This window comes from Pseudorasbora parva, chromosome 15 (assembly GCF_024679245.1).
Source record: "Pseudorasbora parva isolate DD20220531a chromosome 15, ASM2467924v1, whole genome shotgun sequence".
Classification (NCBI taxonomy): Eukaryota; Metazoa; Chordata; class Actinopteri; order Cypriniformes; family Gobionidae; genus Pseudorasbora; species Pseudorasbora parva.
Window position 1 is genome coordinate 32,285,901 of NC_090186.1, and position 20,282 is coordinate 32,306,182.

The 20,282-nt window shown below is 37.4% G+C and overlaps 1 protein-coding gene across 2 annotated transcripts; it reads right to left on the bottom strand.

Annotated features, from left to right (window-relative positions):
• Nucleotides 1-38: 38 nt before the first annotated feature.
• On the bottom strand, nucleotides 39-20,037 carry fzd3a (frizzled class receptor 3a). 2 transcript variants are annotated; one of them, XM_067417809.1, is made up of 7 exons: nucleotides 19,707-20,037; nucleotides 18,148-18,561; nucleotides 9,132-9,328; nucleotides 8,034-9,051; nucleotides 4,850-4,998; nucleotides 3,383-3,628; nucleotides 39-1,760 (listed from the first exon to the last, which is right to left on the bottom strand). In XM_067417809.1, exons 2-7 carry the CDS (start codon nucleotides 18,340-18,342, stop codon nucleotides 1,508-1,510), a joined length of 2,058 nt encoding a protein of 685 aa, XP_067273910.1. In that variant the 5' UTR covers nucleotides 18,343-18,561; nucleotides 19,707-20,037; the 3' UTR covers nucleotides 39-1,507. The 2 variants fall into 2 exon arrangements, with proteins under 2 accessions (XP_067273910.1, XP_067273909.1); XM_067417808.1 differs by having other exon boundaries at nucleotides 3,383-3,631; nucleotides 19,707-20,036.
• Nucleotides 20,038-20,282: the final 245 nt, after the last annotated feature.

Below are 20,282 nucleotides of genomic sequence, written 5' to 3' on the forward strand. Positions count from 1 at the left end.
AAGCACATAAAACATGTAAAAACAAAAAAGCTTTTCACAGTTTTCGGTAAATTACTCAACTAATTATTATTAGTGCTAAAACTCAACAGAGAAGAGCTTGGTTGTAAAAAATATGCCAGTTTTCAATCAAAAAAAGCCTATTCTATTCTAAAATCACTGATATTAAATTTTACTTTTTTAAAAAAAAATTCAGCTCTTCACACTTAAAGGTATATTTCACTCAAAAACAAAAATTGTCATTGTTTCCTCAACTTCAGCTACAGGAAAGAAGATGAATATTGAATTACTATGTGAATAAACGATGACAGAATTTTCAAGTTGTTCCAACTTTGTATGAATTTACTTTCTTTTGCTTGGAGAAGAATATGGTTAAACAACTAGAGTTGACGAGCCCCATTGATTTGCGTAGTATTTCCCCCCCCCCCATACTATGGAAGTCAATGAGGTCCATCAACTGTTTGGTTCCCCAGATTCTTCAAAATATCTTGTGTTCAGCAGAAGAAAGAAACTTATACAGGTTTGGAGGGTGAGGGTGAGTAAATGTGATTTTTATTTTATTTTTATTTTTTTACATTTTTGAATGAACCATCCCTTTAAGTCATACAAGTTTGGAATGTCACAAAAGTGAGTAAATGACAATTTTCATTTGTGGGTGAACTATCCTTTTAAATTCGACCCAAATGTGCAGGATGTCAGTATCCATCACTAGTTCTGTTCTACAAAAAAGTCAAAAGTGCAACAAATAATGGAAAGAAACATTCAAAACTACATCTGTAGTGGTACAGAAAGCTTAAATCATGGGAATATAAAACCGCAAGGACCACAACGCATCAGAAGCCCTTACATTTGACCCTGTTTATGCAGGAACCGTCCGACGAGAGGTTCCACACAGATTTGACTTTAGAAAAGCTAACAGAACAGACATACACTACCGATCAGACTGAGGTCTGTAAGATTTTCTAATGTTTTTGAGAGACGTTTTTGCCAAGACTGCCTTTACTTGCTCAGGAGTACAGTAAACCGTAGTGGCAAAACTGGATGTTTCAGGGTCACATGATTCTTCAGAAATCTTTCTAATATGCTGATTTGGCTCTTAAACCTTTTCAGAATTCTCTTATGTACAGGAATCTAAAAAGAACCATCTTTATTTGAAATAGAAACCTTTTGCAACATTATAAAATGTCTTGTGCTGAATAAAAGTTTTGAATTTTATTAAAATTAAGAAAAATCTTACTGACCGCAAACCTTTTAATGGTAGTGCATGTCTTTTTTTGCACAGTTTTGCACAATTTCAAGTGTTTGGCATCCTCCATAAATGATCTTATTTAAAAGTAAGTCCATTTCATTCATGTAGCTCAACTATAGCACAAGGCGATAACAACGGCAAGGTTTTTGTGGGGTTCAGTTCCCAGGGAACGCCCTTTAAATGATCCACTGTGAGGAGTTTGGTGCCAGGAGTCCATGTTCTCTTTCCTCATTTGAGTCTTTATTTTTGGCCTGTTAAAGTTCATGCCTTGGTCGCGTCCTCCTCTACGACGCGGTGAATGCCGTTGCCAGGGCTGCTTTGGATGGCCTGCGGCGTGATGCTGAGGTCCCGCACGCTGCTGTGCCGTGATTGGCTCTCCAGACGCTGCAGGCTGCCGTGCCGTGAATGGCTGTCGAGGCGGTTGACGGCGCAGTGCTGGAGCGGATCGTTGAGGCGCAGGGTGCTCCCGTGAGGGGGGCGTTCCTCAACACCACGGTAACTGCAAGCCGTGTACCTGAGAACAGGAAACCGAATGAGATTCAGTGACGTTTACATCTTTGATCTGGAAGGCAGCTGTAGGTTTCGTCTAGCTGTGCACAATGGGGGCACTATAATCCTGGGACATTTGCATAATTTGGTTTAGTAGAAGTAGAGAATTCACTCCATCTTGTTTTGAATGATCATTTTAATTGAATCATTCAAGACTTTTTTTTTTTTTTTTTACTCTTATGCTCACGAGACAGCATTTTTTAATAAAAAATGCTGTAAAAATATGAATATTGTAAATTATTACAAATGAAAAACTTTTTCCTCCTTTAATATATTTTAAAATATAATAGCAAAGCTGAATTTTCAGCATCATTACTCCAGTGTCACATGCTCCTTCAGAAATCATTCTAATATTTACTTACTTTATATTTAATACCCTTAATATGTGATGCTCAAGCAACTTTTCTGATTATTAATGTCGAAAACAGTTGTGGAAACTAGGGCTATTAAATGATTAATCATCATTAATACTGTGTGTGTGTATGTACTCTATATAATTATGTATATATAAATACACACACACAAATGCATGTGTATATTTAAGATTTTTTAAATATTTTATATACACACAGTATGCAGCTATTTCTAAAATGCATACATCTATGCGTGTGTATTAAATATACATAATAATTATAAACAGCACACACACTATATAAACACAAACATTTAATTTGGATTCATTCATTCCGATGAATCATTTAACAGCCCTATCTACAACCTTTCAAAAGTGTGGGGTAAGATGTTTTAAAATGAGAAAAGAAAATAATACTTTTATTCAGAAAGGATCGATTTAATTTTGATCAAAATCGACAGTAAAACATTACTATTTTAAATAAATGCCGTTCATTGAACTCTCTTCATCCTGGAATAGCAATTATTACAGTTTCCACAAAAATATTAAGCCGGAAGAACCGTTTTAACATTAATAATAATAATAGATTAAAAGAAACATAATTAGTACCAATAATTGAAAAGCAAATCAGCATATTAGTGTGATTTCTGAAGGATCATGTGACACTGATGCTGAAATTTTAGCTTTGTCATCACAGGAATAAATTATATTTCAAAATATATAAAAATAGAAGATGTTTCACAATATTAATGTTTTACAGTACTTTTTTATCAAATAAATACAGCCTTCGTGAGCATAATAATTTTAAAAACCTAAAAAAACAATTAGTCCACACTTTTGACCAGTACTGTATGTTTCATTAAAAAAATTTAAATAAAAAAACTTGTAATGTTTAACCAAAATGAGACCTGACGCCTCAACCAATTCTCCGCCCTAATTTCTTTTTTTAATTTTTCGATAATATGTTACACTCAGATATACATCATAATGCAGAAGAAAATATCTGTCGCTACCTTTGTTTCGTTGTAACTTTAATGTTGGATATCTAGGCTAGAAACTAAAAGGTTGTTGGTTCAAATCCCACAATGCCTGACCACTATGCTCATTTCGTTAATTCACAAAGTTCTATGCATTACTCGTCTTTTGCAAGTCATAATTTTTGCACAAAAATAGTAAGTCCTCATATTCCTTTACATTCCTACTTGTGAGGTTCAATTTGAATGGAAATGCCTCACCTTCCATCGCGGGATCGGTGCAGACTGCCGTGGAAGCTGCTGGATTTGCTGCGCACGCTGCTGGCGCGGCTGGTGCTGGCGCTGGGGGGCTCGTCCAGCATGGCGAGGTGCGTGGAGGAGGCGTGAGTGGAGGTGCCCTGCGTTGAGGTGCCTCTAGACTTCCTCACCACTGGGGCGTTGGGGTCCCTGAGGAGGAGCTGGGTGAAGTCGGGCTCCTGCAGCACCTGCCTGCTCTCGTGCACCGCACTGCTGAGGGGGGAGGAGGACGGGAAAGAGGGGAGGGAGTGACAGAGGAGTGAAGGAAGAGAGAGGGGGAAGGAGGAGGGCATAGAGGAGTGGAAATGAATGAGGGAGGGGGGAGTGGGACAAGGGGAAGGAGAGGAGGTTAATGCCCTGATATAAGGGACAGGGGTGTGTAGAGAGGAAGCCTTAACACTAACCCCTATGAGACAGTACACACTTACTGAACTATTTCCTCTAGCTACTTCCTGTCCTTCATTAAAATATCAGAATTGCATACACAAATGAAAAACAATTTATCAAAATGCATCACAACTAAATTACATCTTGTGGCTATTTTACATTTAAGCATATGACAGATGCACAATATATCTGTACCATTTCGGTTATTGGACGATACTAGAGATTTTTGATATTTAATTGGTCATACACTCATTTCCGCTCTTTTTTTGTTTTGTTTAGATTATCTTTAGCAAATCTCAAAATAAATATAAATTTGTCATACTGTACAATATAATGTGATTTCTACATTTAATGTAGCATTTAAAATTACTAATTTACTAAAAATGTATTTACTAATTTACTAAAATTACTAAAAAAAATCTTTTTTTTGCTTTATTTTGTATTTATTTGGACAAAATCCATAACTACTAAACCATTCTATTACTACTAAATTAATAATATAATATAATATAATATAATATAATATAATATAATATAATAATATAATTAATATATAATATAATATAATATACACTACTTTTTTTAAAGATTTGAAGCAAGGATGCATTCATTTGATCAAAAATATAGTAAAAACAATGCATTTTAAAATGTCCTTTATTCCTGTAATAATATTCAGCAGAAGAAGAAAAAATGTATACAGCTTTGGAACAAATGATGGTAAAGCAACATTTATTTGAAATAGATTTTTTTTAACATTATGAATGTCTTTAGTGTCAATTTAATGCACCCTTGCTGAATAAAAGTATTTAATATCTCAAAAAATTAAAATAATTACAATTAAAAAAAATGTTTTTCTGACCAAACATTTCAACTGTAATGTACTTAAACTAAATAAATAAATACATAATAATAATAGTAATAATATTTTTATGCCATTATCAGTTTGTGTTCCTTAGAAATGAAACCCATGGCATTTAGGTGTGTCTTACACTGTATGCCTAAGCAATAATATTAGAAATTTGCCAGGCATTATGTGAGACTCACTCTTTTTTGCGACGCCCATTGAAGAAACTGGCCCACTCGAAGCAGGTCTTTTTACTGCCGACCCAAAACACTGACGGGATGCCCACCACCAGCATCATCAGGTACTTGATGAGGAACAAGGCGATATCTGGCCTGCTTGTCTGTTCCACCTGTGAAGACAGCAGCAGTAGATTCATTTCACACATTTGCTTAGCATGCAACATAAGAACAGGTCAAACGGGATTCGTAATCAGAGCATGTAGGAACATTCTGCCCTTGCGGATCTCTGTGTTTTGCTCGTAACTCGCAGTGTGTGCGTGAGTGTATTTCTGGATGTCAGTTTAGCCCTGGGTTGTGCATGTGCGACTGTGTGGATGGGAAGTGCTTTATCTCAGCTCACTGCACAATTGCCAAAGGCATAAACACAGCTACAGCCAACACAAATGTATGTCCTCGTCTTAATACAACACACACATACTCACTCTCTTTGTGCTTTGGATGGAGCATTTCTTCCGCTCTCATGCATTCATATACGGTTATATATTTAATTCATATTTCCTTTAGTCATATTAAAACACCTTATAATAGTCAATAGAAGCCATACTTTAAAATGAATTTCATTGCATAACAAATATCAAATAAAGTGCAAATGAATAATATTATTTTGACTAAATGTAACAATACTTTTGTATTTATTTAGAACAATCTTTTTATTCAATATTTGAAACCTAACAAATGTTTATTGCTTATTGCTTGTATAGTGTGTGCTTTCTTTCCTAAAAATATGCCACCTGGTTTGGTATTTTGTTATATAATGCAATATAATTCTGAATTTATAAATTTTTAGTGTCCAAATTCTTTGTATGGCCACTGTATCATGACATCACGTACTGCAGTGCAACGGGATCTGCTATTTATGGCAGTCCACTCATAGAACATGAAGTACTACTGTCCTTTTCTCTTCGCCACAACAGAATTGAAGTTGTGGCAGTAAACAAGGCCTCATTAAAACCAATCCCACAATCCCACACTGCCTCTCAGGCATGGTACACACACACATATGGATAAACATCGCCAATGAGATTTTTTACTGAGGTGAAGCTGATACTACTTTCCATGACTTGCATCATGTTTGACATGAGATATATTCAGCGCAGCTGCGGCTGTATGATCAACTGAGGTATGCATCTGTAAATGTCTGATGAACTCGATGTCAAAAACCATTTTTTTACCCCCTGGAAATGATTTGCATGGGTTTATTTCAACATTATAAAACCATTTTTCTTCTAGACATAAAAACAGACTGTCATCCTTTTATGTCAAATATATATTTTTTATACTGTTGAGCTTCATCTAAGGCCAGAAATGAATGGAAGTGACAACTTTTAAAGCCACTTAGTCACAATAGTCAATATTTTATAGACTAAAACATTTCTTAATATAGAGTGAGGACAGAGATGGCAGGAGACTGTGGAGGTCTTCAATTATTCACAATAAGCACAAAGGTACAAATTCACTTGAGGTCAATGGAAGCAGAAGGTTGCGGCTCAGTTCTTTTGTCAAATTATTATATACAATTATATACAAAATAAATGCATATTCAACGTTAAGACTTAAGTTAAACTATCAATATCCACTACAGATTTTTTATCCTTATTTTTTTTTCTCAGCAAGGACGCACGCATTCAATTGATCAAAAGTGACAGTAAGGCCTTTCCTTTGTTACAAAAACGTTTTACATAAATTCTGTTGTTTTTTTTTTTACATTTCTATTCATCGAAGAATGCTGAAAAAAAAGTATCAAGGTTCCCACAATAATATTATGGCCTGTTTCCACCGAGCGGTACGGTTCAGTAAGGTACGCAATTTGTGCCGTTTCCATTGTCAGAAGTTGTGAATGGTACCCTAATTCCAAACCATACTGTACTACTTTTTTGGCACCCTTCCGTTGAAGTACCTAGCACAGTAGTCCGGTACTAATGGGTGGAGCTAGACTAAAACATTCTGCATCTGCACATGCAGTGCAGAACGTTGATTGGTCGACAGAGAATTTTCACTGGCGTGTGCTTTTTCGGGTGTGGTTTTTCCCTGCAGCCTTGGCTCAAACAAAGCGCACAGCCGCATGCCGAGAAGTAAGAACAAGATCTGCTGTATGTTCATTGTTGTTTACTGTATCGCTTTCTTTTTCGTGCGAGAATGATGTCAATCGCTACACCATGCCTATCGTAAGGGCACTGGAATAGAAAAGGACTTGGAAACACAAGCCGGCTCAGGGAATCGTGCTGTACTGTACTAAACCACTCGGTAGGCAGCACAACTGTTTTCAAGATTGATAATAATAAGAAATCTTTTTTGAGCACCAAATCAACATTGATTTCTAAAGGTAATGGTGCTGAAAATTCAGCTTTATCATCACAGGAATAAATGACATTTTAAAATGTATTGAACTGAAAAACAGTTACTTTAAATTGTGATAATTCACAGTATGACTGTATAATAATACTGTACTGCAAATAAATGCAACCTTAATGCAAGTATATCATAACGAGTTATTCTTACTAGAGGTCGACCGATTCATCAGATTTGCCGATTAATCGGAACCGATAGCTGATTGATGGAACAATAAATATGTGAAATGATAACACTTAATATACAATAATATTCAATTTGTAACATTAAGTAAGGTTAATAAATGCTGTAGAAGTTTTATTCATTGTTAGTTTTATCTGTTAACCTTTTTTTATGCACTATGAACTAACATGAATGATTAAGGTAGAATTGTATTTCTGAACTGTAAAATGTACATTACATAATGCATTTAGTTCATGTAAGCTAGCTAAATAAATACATCATTGTGAACAAATGGGATTTGCTGACATTTACATTCATGTTTCTAGGTTATAGCTTAAGAAACATTTATTTGTAATATTTTAATGTGTTAGTTATTTTCTTTAGAATTTTTTTTTCTGTTAGAACTCATTTTAATATTTTCATATTTACATATGAAATTTAATACATTTTTTAAATTTCTTGTAATAAAGTTCAGCACTGCTTTTTTACCTGTTATTTTATGTATAATTATTATATTTTAATCTAGTGTCTTTTTAAAAAACTATTGGTTCGGTTAATCGGTTATCAGCAAGCGAGGTCCAACCTAGCTATCGGTATCGGTAAAATCCACTATCGGTCGACCTCTAATTCTTACCTTAAAGGGGCAGGGGATGTGGTACTCTCTGCAGCGCTCCTGTACCCAAGTGGTCTCCCACACTGCTCTGTGGCTCTGCTCATACAGATAGCATCCAATGACTGTCAGCAGTGGCACCAGATACAGGACAGAAAACACGCCGATTCGGATCATGAACTTGACCAGTTTGTCCTGGTTCTCCTTCTCTAGGGGAATTTCCATTCGAACCCTATTTAGCGCCGCAATACCGGCTAAAAGCAGCACCACACCTACGACCACATCCAGCGCGAGAGGCACCAGTAGGAACCAGCGCAAGGCCGTGAGGTCGTAGAGCCCCACGAAACAAACGCCGCTAACGCTGTCGCCCTCGATTTTGTTCATGGCCATGAGGGTGATGGTGAGAGCCCCCGGGACGCCCCAGGCCACTGCATGGAACAGCAAAGCCTTCTTCTCGATAGCCTCACTTCCCCATTTGGGAACAGCCGCCAGGAACCAGGTGATGGTGAGAACGACCCACCAAACGCTTCCTGCCATGGTGAAGAAGTAGAGTGTCATGAAGAGCAGCGTGCAGGCCTTGTTGTGGGAGCCCTGGGTGACAGTGGAGGCGCGGAAACGGCCCGGGCTCGCAGAGTTGCACGACACGCGCTCCTCCAGCAGGAAGCCCAGAAAGAAGACCAAGGACACCATCATGTAGCAGACCGCGTAGAAGATGATGGGTCGCTCAGGGTAGCGGAAGCGTCCGACGTCAATGAGAAAGGTCAGGAAGGTGAAGAGCGTCGCCGACAGGCACACGATGGAAATGACGCCGATGAAATAGCGGGCGAAGATGAGCTCATCCTTGCGGAAGAACATGTTCGGGCAGGGAGGCGAGCAGTCGCGGACACCCATGAACGAGTAGCCCAAGTCGGGCTCGATCTTCAGCTCTCGTGGGCACCAGAAGCCATAGTCCCGCTGAACCGACGAGGGAGATTCCTCCGTGCCGTCACTGCTCGGGACCAGGTCTATCGCTCGGGGGTAAGACTCGTCACATTCTGGAAACCTAAGAGACAAGAGTGTCATTTTAGAATATGATATATCATAAAGATGTTGCTGCCGAACTTCATAAAAGTGATCCTGTACCTGCTACACTCCATCTCATCTGGCCAGCTAACCCCGAACATGTCCATGAGCTTGAAGCAATCGCTTTTGGCACGCTGGCACAGGTGCCGACATGGCAGGGTCACACGGCCGTACTCGGTGCACACGGGGGCGTAAAGGGCACACAGGAATGGCCGTATTTCAGTAGAGCACTCCAAGTTCACCATAGGATGAAAGGGCTGTATGGGCAGACAAAAAAAACATAGAATTTAAAAAATAAATAAACCAAACTCAAATTTTGGGTTTCATGACAAATACTAATGCTTTTTATCCTGCATGACCCATGCTCAGTAATCAGTATGTTTCAAATTAAAATGTTATATTGCAAATAAACGCCAAGCCCTGACAGTTGTAATACTTTTTGTCTTCATACACAGTAGTAACTGTAGTTTTAATGCTAAAAATAAATATTGAACAAAACACATGCTGGTATTTTATTGGCCTCCATCTGACATAGCAATTAAATCTAATAACTACTAAAAAAACAAACCTAATTAATTACTGTAACTCTGACAAACCATTTCCAGTCATCTTGAAATCTTTTAGATATTCTTAACCGCTAAACAAAGGGCACCAGGCCACGTCTATGACCCATACTGTTTTTTTTTTTAATCGCAGTCACTTGGTCACACTTATGTTAAATGAGAATAAAATTTGATCTGTGGTTCTAGCACAGTAACGTGCCTCCCTCATCTCTCTAAGGATGCCTTTGTTTGGGGCGGGGAGACATGCTGTTTATTGCTGAGGCCCACTTACACCATGAGGAATTCTGGGAGTAGTACCAGCTTTGGGGCCGCACATAAATATGCAAATCCCAAGGGGGAGAAAGAGAAAGACTCCACCCAGGACCAGACTGGTAGACAATAACGTCTCCACCCCTGCAGAGTAAGGGCTTTTGTGATGGTAGGGTGGGGGTTCTGACACCCCTTGTGTTTGAAAAAAAAAAAAGGACAAAAACTTACAATCATTTACAGCCAACATGAACAGCCTTTACATTTACAGTGCTATACATTTGATTTTTTTAAAGCTTTTTTTGCAATTACTAATGGTAACAAATGTATATTTATTTTGATATAGTATAACGAAAAGGTGCATATAAATAAATGAGAACAATAAAAATATAATAATAATGATAATAATAATATTGCTATTATAGGTTGGTTATTAAAAATGCTATTAACAATGTACATAATTATAATATACAAAAATATAAGCTAACTTTAGTGTTTGGTTGTTAAAATGCTAATATATAGTAATTTATATAATTATTATAAAAAATAAATAAATTACTATTAAAATGTTATAGGCAATTACATAGTTATTTAAATGTTGGGGTATTAAAACTGCTGTTTGTTACAAATTACATGTCATGATGCTTTTTATTATGTTTCTAAACCATTTTAGAAAGTTGGAGAAAATCACCAAAGCTTTCAGGTAAATGTAATGAAATGATCTAATGCACTAAAAACATTATTGCCATTATTCACTATTGCAAAAAAAAAAAAAAAACATCCAGCCTTTAAGTTATTGCAACAGTCTAACACATTTATGATATACTGGATGTACTACATATCCATAATGAGCGCACTCAGTCACTGCCAGCACACTAGGCTACCACCCAAAATGTCTGTAAAAAGGGATTAGGATGGATATTATGCTTGCCCATTTTGACACAAAGCATTTAAATCCAGCAATCATTTCCATGCACCTAATCCATATTTAACGCAGCATATACCATTGAGATGTGCCACCAAAATGACACGAGGAAAAGCACCGGCTTAAACCATCAGACCTTATGAGCATGTAACAAACAAATAAAAGTCATGTAACTTCCAAAAATGTGCTGGTCAAAATGAGCTTTTGTGTATTAAGATGATCATTTTAATATGTTGTGGACACAGTAAGTAAAATATATAAAATGACAAATGCTTTAACAGTTGCATTACTGAGATGTGAATTTCACGCTCGATGTACCATTACTGGGGTCTGCGACTGTAGTCGGAACAAAAGGTCTTATGACATGTCTTATACCACTCAGCGCTCAATTGAGTGGACATACTCTAGCTTTTAGGCAAGATAAAAATAAAGCAAGTGCCATTATTTGCTGAGCTGGTGAAAAACATTATCTCATCATTGCTGTCACTCCACATTACGTGCAGTGGTATGATCGGATGAATTCACATGTGTGCATCTTGCCCACTGCGGTCCTAAGGGCAAACATACACTTTCTACGCATCAATGTACATTCCAGTGCCTTTGTGTTTCTTTCAAATTCGTCTGAATTTGATTTAGGGATATTCAAAACATACAGAGACGGCAGAGGCACAATGATTGCTGCTTCTAGTTTGGGCAGAGAGCATGTGATTCAGAGCATTATAATATGATGGTTCATAGACCTGACATGCTATAAGCTGTACGGGAGATGTGGAGGCACGTCAGACAATCAGAGATTTGAAACCGTAATCCTCAGAAGCAAATAGAGAGTTAACATGTTCAGGTCTTTTGTAAATTGGCTGGATCGCTCGGAAACACAGATTAGCAATAGCTAATCACTTTCAATGCTAGACCCATTTAGAACCTCAATTCAAATGTATTTAATTCACCCTTTTCAATTAATTTAGCTTTCTCTATTTTGGAAAGGGACTTTTTAAGCCCTAAATTCTTTTACCATTTCAATATACACTTGTGTAAATACTAGGGATGCAGCTATTTGTTTATAATTTTTATGTTATTGCAAAAAAATGGATAATATTAAAATCTACATTTTATTCTATTTTATAGTAGCCTATAAATCTAGACGGACCCTCGCGGCAGCAAATCTAATCTGCCCTCGAGTGTCGTCTAGCAACTCTCAATACCCTTCTGAGCTGTAATCTCCAAACTCTTGCCAGGCCAATCACATCGTAGAGTCGGTGGGCGGGGCCATAATGACGACGGCCGAGTTGCGTTTGTGTGCTTCCAGTAAACACAGAAACTGGCGAACGGCGGTCTTTTGAATCAGCTCTGACCGCGACTCTGGAAGACTTGGAGTTAAGCCTTTCTCTGAGAAAAGAATAAAGAACGGCACTGAAGTCATTCTTAAAAAGGGAAGATGTGTTCGGAGTTTTGCCTACCGGATACGGTGAATGTTTAATCTATCAACAAGCTCTGTTTCACCTTCGTTGCTCTGGTTGGTTATAGCGCTATCCTATCGTGTGCAGAGGGAGTTTGAAAGACAACCTTTTATCCCGCCCCTCGGATTGAGCCCTGTCAATGGTGAGTTTTCAGACCAAACATCTTGATGTGTGGGTCTGGCTTGTCAGGCTAATTTTATAGAGCTGCAATTAATCATTAAAAGATCGCTGACTCGATTCAAACACCCATGCAGTCTCATTCCTAATCCTAAATGACCCTGATTAGCTTGTGTCTATTAAAACTTCACACTGAAACATCTGAGGTGACACTGCCATTGGACCCAAGAGAAAGCCATCATCATGCATTGGTATAAAACAGCTTCACAACGTGTTACAAATATTCATATTTCAGAAGTACTGGGATAAAAGTTTATAGTTCGGTTATAAACAGTGATGTCTACGGAAGCGATCAAATCAGAGCGTTACTTTTTGAAAGTAACAACGTTTCAAATAACAACTGCATCGATTACATCATTGTGCCAGTAGGTCGCAACAAGATATTGTTCAAAAACTCTGATTCATCCATTATTGAAATAACTGAAGTATTTGAGTGAGAATCCTTCATTTAAACAGCCCCCCACCCCCCGTCCCCAAATAATTAAATTAAGATGAATTAAACAGTGTAAATAGACTGTAAATTCCATGTTATTTTATTTATCTGTCGATTCAGAACTGTGATCTGTTTGAAACAAAAAACATGATTTTCAATTTTTCCAGAATCATGTGCAAATTATGAAAGGAAATATACTAACAACAAAATTTATAATTTTAAATCCTAATAATGAATTAAGGTACTGCAATATTATAAAACATAAAAAAAGCAAAACATTAAGTGGTGATGGCAAAACTATGAGGAAGTGTATTTAAATGACCAATGATTGGTACAATAAATACAAATAAAAAAGAAAAACACTGGCTGATATAGTCTATATTTCACAGATTTATTCTCAGATCTATCTGAGATGCAAAAAGAAAAAGGGAAAACAAGAAGGCAAACAGAAGAAACCTAGAAGTCACCTTTGAAATGTGTCCATTCACAAGAAACCACATTTATTCTTCCCCGCCTCTACCCATAAATCCAGAGTGCACATGCCTTTCTCTGTGAACCCCCACTTACCCATTGATAAGGAAGTTTGTGTCCTCATAGTGAGATTTATATACTTAATAACGCAATACCAATTATTATTTTAATTGTTTATAAATTCTCATATTCCGTTCTGACTGGTTTTCCCTTTTCTACCGGTCACTATTTAAGACAGAGTTCCCTTAACGGAATTCAACTGCACGACCATGGCAACCAGCGATGCATAAACGCCGGTTTGCGGGAGGGGTGTAATGGAGAGAGGTCAGAGTGCGAGTGACGACCACCTCCTGAGAGAGAAAGCCTGATCTTTTGTTGCAATACAATTGGGATCCGTTTCCCCGGCAACCGCAGTACCTTGCGTGGGGGGAGGGATGAAAAAAAGAGAGGAGGGAGTGGAGAGAAACAGACAGAGAAAAGAGGAAGGGACAAAGACGAAGATATGGATGGGAAATCAATAGTCAACCCTGCCATTCCAATAAAGATTGTCCTAATGCTTATGCATTAATAAATAATTGTGCATAAATGATACAAGCTAGGCTAACATATATTTTCCTTGTTTACAATTCTGTGGAACCATTTAGGATATGCAAAACAATATGATTTTCCATATTGAACGCATGTTTTTGCTTATCAGTCTTGGATAATTAAATGTCTGAAGAAAATGTGAGATGTTCAGATAACTTCAAACTTCAAAGTCATAGCACCTCGCATAAATATCTAAAAAAAAGAGAAGAACTCCCAAACAATGTACAGCTGTTATCATTTGGCTCTGAGTTGCCAGATTGCATTACGACTGCAGGATTCCCCTAATGATCACATCATGGTAAAAATAACACAAGGACAAGGTCAAAGTATCTTTGCATGTCTGACAAAAGGGGGAGGAAGTTTAAAATAACTAGATGTCAGACTACATCAATCAGTGCACCTGAAATGCTAAATATGATTAGCTTTACCAAGCATTCTCTTTGCATGATCCGTTCAAATTCTCCCCGAACCTTCCTATTACTGCAAACAACCACAACAATCCCAGAAACATCCCTGTAGGCAACTGTCCCACTTTACAAATGAGGTTACCCAGAGTTCAGAGCAAGATGTTGCCACTGGTTTTACAGTGGTTTTCAATCGGAAAGCAAGGATGATTAATTTTCTCCTTATGAAGCCAGAATGAAATCATTGGTTGGCAGCTCAAGATTAGTTCATTCGTATCATCATTACCACCTTCTAGTCATTGATGTCAATCGTTTGTAATAAAATTAGTAAAAGCTATTCGCCATCCAAATCCCGGTTATTCAGCCGACTTAAAGCGACAGTTCACCCAAAAATGAAAATTCTATTATCATTTACTCACCTACTCATTCCAAACATGTATGAGTTGTTTTCTAATTCTGTCAAACACAAAATAATTTGAAAAATGTTGGTAACCAAATAGCTGACTTCCATAATAAAGCAAATTCATTTCAGCGGCACTAATTTTACTAACGCGCGATTAATGCGGCGTACATTTTCTGTTTGATCCGTGGCCTAGCCCGTAGTTGGAGAAACTGAGATAAGCTATAGACGTAAAGGATGCAGCAGCAAACATTAATAGGGAAAAAATGGGTTAACATTAACATTACTATTCTGAAACAAGTGCAGTTGTAACGTACGCAACCATATTTTCTGTTTAACTTTTATTAGACTCCAGGTCAAAAGAAAAGTGCGTTTTTACACTGAGCACATTCTCTGCAGTCCGAGCACAATGTGTGAATACACTGCAAGCTCAATCTCGCCCATGTCCGAGGTATATCATTAACACCATCACCACTTACAGTACAGGTTTTATTGAACTAAATGCATTACAGTCGGCTAAAACGAATACGCAGGTTACTTTTCTGAACAAGAGCACCCCCGAGTCCGTGTTTCTCACACTGTTCACGTGAATCGCAGCACAGTTAGGCCTGTCGCGATGGTCAATAAATCAATTAATCGCACGATTTTAAAAAAAGCTCGATAATTTTTCCAGCCACGATAATTTCCATTTGAATGCTTGTTTGTTTTCCTCTCTCGCTGACCGCGCACCTCGCCCAGTTACAAAATTTGAAGTGTGCACCGCCAAGCGAAATAGGGTCTCGCGCACTCCGCGTTGATGTTATTTTTGCCGCACGCACCCTCACGCTCGTGTGGACGCTTCGACTATAAACAAGGCTTAAAGCTACACTGAAGTTGGTAGTTCAATAAATGCATGTTAATTCTTCAGTTCAATCTTTGTGAGCTAAAAAGGCACATAAGTTCCTGTAGAGATAGCAACACACATTCTCCTTTTTTTGCCAAATAAATGAAAAGCATGTCATGTCAATGTTTTCTCTCTTGCTGTATCAAAATCTCACCTAGCTTTCCTCAGATATGGCCAAGTCAAGTTCAGTTTGTGCATGATTACATGATGTAACCATTTTTTTAAATTATTCTAAATTGTGGATAATTAAGCTATATATCATATGCTGAAGTAAATTTCTGGTGTGTTAATGACTAAAAGAAAAAAACAACAACAACAATTTTACAGAACTGAAAACTGTGACCCTAAAACCGTATTATGAACCGGACCGTGTTTTTTTTTAACCGTGCCGCCCCTAATATGCACCTAAAACGCAATCATCAGTTGCAGTTTTTATCAATTTATTTATTGTTTTTGGTATTTATTCAAGTGCATTTTTTGTAAACAGACTAAGAGTTCATTGCTTTTATTGTTTTGGGTTGTTTTTTTTCATTTATTGTGGATATTTAGAATGTTTTCCGTTTTCAGTGTTAAATAGTCTTTAGAAACAAAAGTTAATTTATCTTTGAAAAGCTGTACCTGCATCATTATGCCATTATCATTATTTTAGATGAAAAATACAATATTATTGTTTATTGCAATAATTTCTTAGCCAATGTATCATCCAGCAAAATTTGTTACCGTGACAGACCTAAGCACAGTTTGTCACACACACACACAAAATATCGGCAGTTCAATAGGGAACACACATCTCTTAAAGGGGCCACACTATATTCGTTACAACCTCCTCCAGGTATGGTCTGGTACTGGAGCGCTCACAGGCTCACATTACAGCTTTTACATTATCAATTTTTCATATGAACTGTGCCCTGTTCTGAACTAAACTGCCAGTGTAAAAACTCCCTTTATTTATATTCTTAGATTGAAAGAAATCACTGCTTATTCAGAATTTTTAAGCTTAGGCTTAAGAGACATGAACAAGTTCTTTGAAAAACATCTGTGACCTTTGATACATGTCTAGTCTTCATGCTCTGAGTATGGTTTCACTATACTTACTTATTTGCATAAGGCATGCATATATATATATATATATATATATATATATATATATATATATATATATACACACACATACATACACCTTTTTTGCACATTTTATTTATTTAAAAAAAAATGTATTATGCATGTTACATGTGATTTTTGATTATCATTCAAATGCTTTTAAAAATAATCCTTTGTGCAATAGTAAAGGTATCTATACTTTCTGTTTGTGTTTGCTCTGGTTACAGTGCAAAAGGTTATGTAACGCCACATTTCCACACAAATGTACATGAGGATGAGCAGATGGGTTGCCTCGGCTCAACTCCGTCTATTCAGTTTTCCTTCTCTTTCTTTTCATCTTTAATTTTCTGTTCCATCCCTCTGTTGTACTGACCGGACCGGGGTGAATAAGTTAAAACCTTATGACTGAGGACAGCAGGTTTTAGATAACGCTTATAGCGCTGTGTGTGTTCAACAGATACACTGGCCACTGTAACAAGCTAATGCAGATGTTCTCAGTTGGGCTCGGCTGAATACTGCGGCCCGGTAAAGAGGATTAACCATCGGCTTGAATCAATTCAGGCGTTACGGCTGCCGATACAAAGATTATAGAGCAATCAAAATAAACAACGCATCCAAGCATCATAAACTGCTCATAACATCTACCGCTGTGGCTTATACTAGCAAGCCGTTGTAAAGGAACCTTGTTATATAAACACTTATAAGATGCTTATTTCGTCACGGCCGCATGCAAAAGAGGACTGGATTTTTTTTTTTTTTAAACAGCACGATACTTCAGAAATCAAGACACAGCAGACAGCCCCGTAGAACAGATTAAAGATTAATTTCCCTTTAAACGTTTCGGTAATGTGATCTGAATTATCTGCAGGGCACAAGAAAGAACTGGGTCAAATCCAAAACGACAAATCTTCCATGCTGTTGGTATTCGTTTTGAAGCAATGCGCTTTACAGTTTGTATTCAGTGTTTCTCAGAGGGAAGATAAAGATAAACTGCACATTAAAGTGATATATGGCAAAGGGGTTTCCCTGCATTTTCTAGACTCAAAAGTTTCAAACCATTTCTCTGCTTGCATTATTTTCCACACCATTTATGAAAGAATTATATATGAATGGCATGCATATATGCACAACACACTTCTATATGACTGCTGTTGAGGTCACGCAGTTATTAGAGCATGATAAATAGAACTAGTCCTACACTCTCAGAAAAAAGGTACAAAAGCTGTCCTTAGTGGGACCCTTTCAAAAGGTACTGTTATGTAACATTTAGGTACTAATATGCACCTTTTAGGGGTAAATAAGGTACAAAACAATAATCTACACTCTGTCACTGGGGCAGCTTTTGTACCTTTTTCCCTTAGAGTGTATGTTAATGTAGTGCAATTTGATCACATCGTTTAAACAGTCAGCCTGTGTCATGTGGTTTACCTCCATGGCGAGAGCAGCGGTCTGCTGGTCATAGTGATTGAGAAGGTTGGGCATGAAGGTGGTATTATAGGAGAGACCCTGGCACATCCTTAATGTGATAGGCTCACAGGTAAACATGCTATGGCTCCCAGCAGCTTCCAGGTTGATGGCCGTACATGTCGTCAGCATGGAGTATAGAACCCAAATGAGATCCATGGCATGTCCGACTTGCCGTGACTTGCAAAGGACGATTATATCAAGAAAATCTGAGCTCCGCCATTCCTTCAATAATTATCTGTTGGTTGACACAAGACTGAAATCGCACGAATATGCTTCTCCATTTTGCTGTGGCAGATCCAGAATTTTTCAGTGTGTTTCCAGAATTCTGTGTGGGTATGACTGGTTCCCATGCGTTTATGAGAGGTACAGTTTCATCTGTGTGAAAGAGAGCACCAAATGTCACATCTGAAATGAGCAGGCTAACATTAATTATTCATGACTACGGTGACACTTTGTTCAAACATGGAAAAATCTTCTGGATATCTCTCAAGGCGTGGGAAACGATTTCAAAGTGAACAATGCATGATCAAAAGCCCTGCCATATTATAGTGGCAGCAAATAAAAGATGCTTTATAAGTGTATTACCTATGGGAAACGTCGTGCATTCAGTGTAAATGAAAATAGAACATTATAACCTCATGAACAATATAATAGAACACAGTATTAACCTGCTAAGAACTGAATTATGTTCCATGATTTACTTCAACTCTAAACTACCATTAATAACAGTTAATAAATAAAACAGTTTATGATTAAATTTAAATATTTATTGCTTAATAATTGAAATTTAATAACTTTGAAACAGTTAAACTATTGTTGATGATATATTTTGTAGTTTTACAAGATGGTACGATGGTTGATTTCAAAGAAGATTGTCAACATAGAGCACAAAAAGTGATGTTTACAGGAATAGACACTGCATCTAAAAGGTTCTCTCTCTCTCTCTCTCTCTCTCTCTCTCTCTCTCTCTCTCTCACACACACACACACACACACAAATTATTTTAATTATGTTTTTGATGCTGCTTTGTGCCTGACACATATACTAATTTAATTCCGATTTAATTTAATTAAAGACCCTCATTGCACACACACACACACACACACACACACACACACACACACACACACACACACACACACACACACACACACACTATGCTTTTATATGGGCTACCGGCATTCTGCACAACCTGGATTGTAACGTTACTTTCATTAATAACCTGTGCTAAAATGTTATTCTTTGTATTTTATTTTATTTCTTTTTGTTTGTTTTATAATTTAACATGAAAGCTGTCGCTTTTTCATCAAAAATCCAAATAAAGGCGAACAACAGATAGCCCTTTCCATTATTAACAGATGAGACCCTATCCGTTGAGAGGCGTGTGCAGCATTCGCTGTATCGAAACGATCCCTTCAAAATAGGTGTCTGGTGTACTCTTGATGCGTATTATTCTTATTTTTACTTAAACATGTTCCTGTGCCTAATTAATTTTGATTATGATAAAAAGTCCTTCTTACCTTTTGAGTTGAAAGCATTCACGTGCGGGACCCCACTTCGCTTCTCTAACAATACGAGCCCTGTGTGTCTTTCTGCAGGTTTTTGCGGATTTGTACGGGCGCGCGCATTTGACGATGACGCGCGACGAATATTGCTCTCACTCAATATAAAAGCATCTTAGAATTTACGTCACTGGATAGAGCGTGGAAAAAACAAATTCGGTAGGCAAAAAGAGAACGACTTGGGTTTATCCACGGATATCATCATTGCAATGGCCTGGGGCTGTTGGGAGCGTCTTCGCACTATAATGAAATGAAGTTGGCGCTGCGGATTCGTTGTTGCCAGGAATTATGGGCGTGTGTTTATTAGTGGGAAGTCCGACTCACTTTCGCGATTCGGTTCTTTCAGACAGTTCATTTCAAAGAATCGATTCGTAATTGCGTCATCGGTTCTCGGTTTTACAGATTTACACCTACGGTCCATTAACAACGTGTATTACGTTCGTGCGTTTAAAATAGTTTGTTGCAGTCACGAGCCTACATTTCATTTGTGTTTACATTTAACAATGTTAAATTTGTATTTTTCAGTAAGTTCTG

Coding starts and splice junctions, on each gene's coding strand:
- fzd3a (XM_067417808.1), bottom strand. CDS start 18,342: ATGGATCTCATTTGGGTTCTATACTCCATGCTGACGACATGTACGGCC. Junction 9,052..9,131: donor GATGAGATGGAGTGTAGCAG/GTACAGGATCAC, acceptor CTTGTCTCTTAG/GTTTCCAGAATGTGACGAGT. Junction 1,761..3,382: donor CACCGATCCCGCGATGGAAG/GTGAGGCATTTC, acceptor TCCTGTTCTCAG/GTACACGGCTTGCAGTTACC.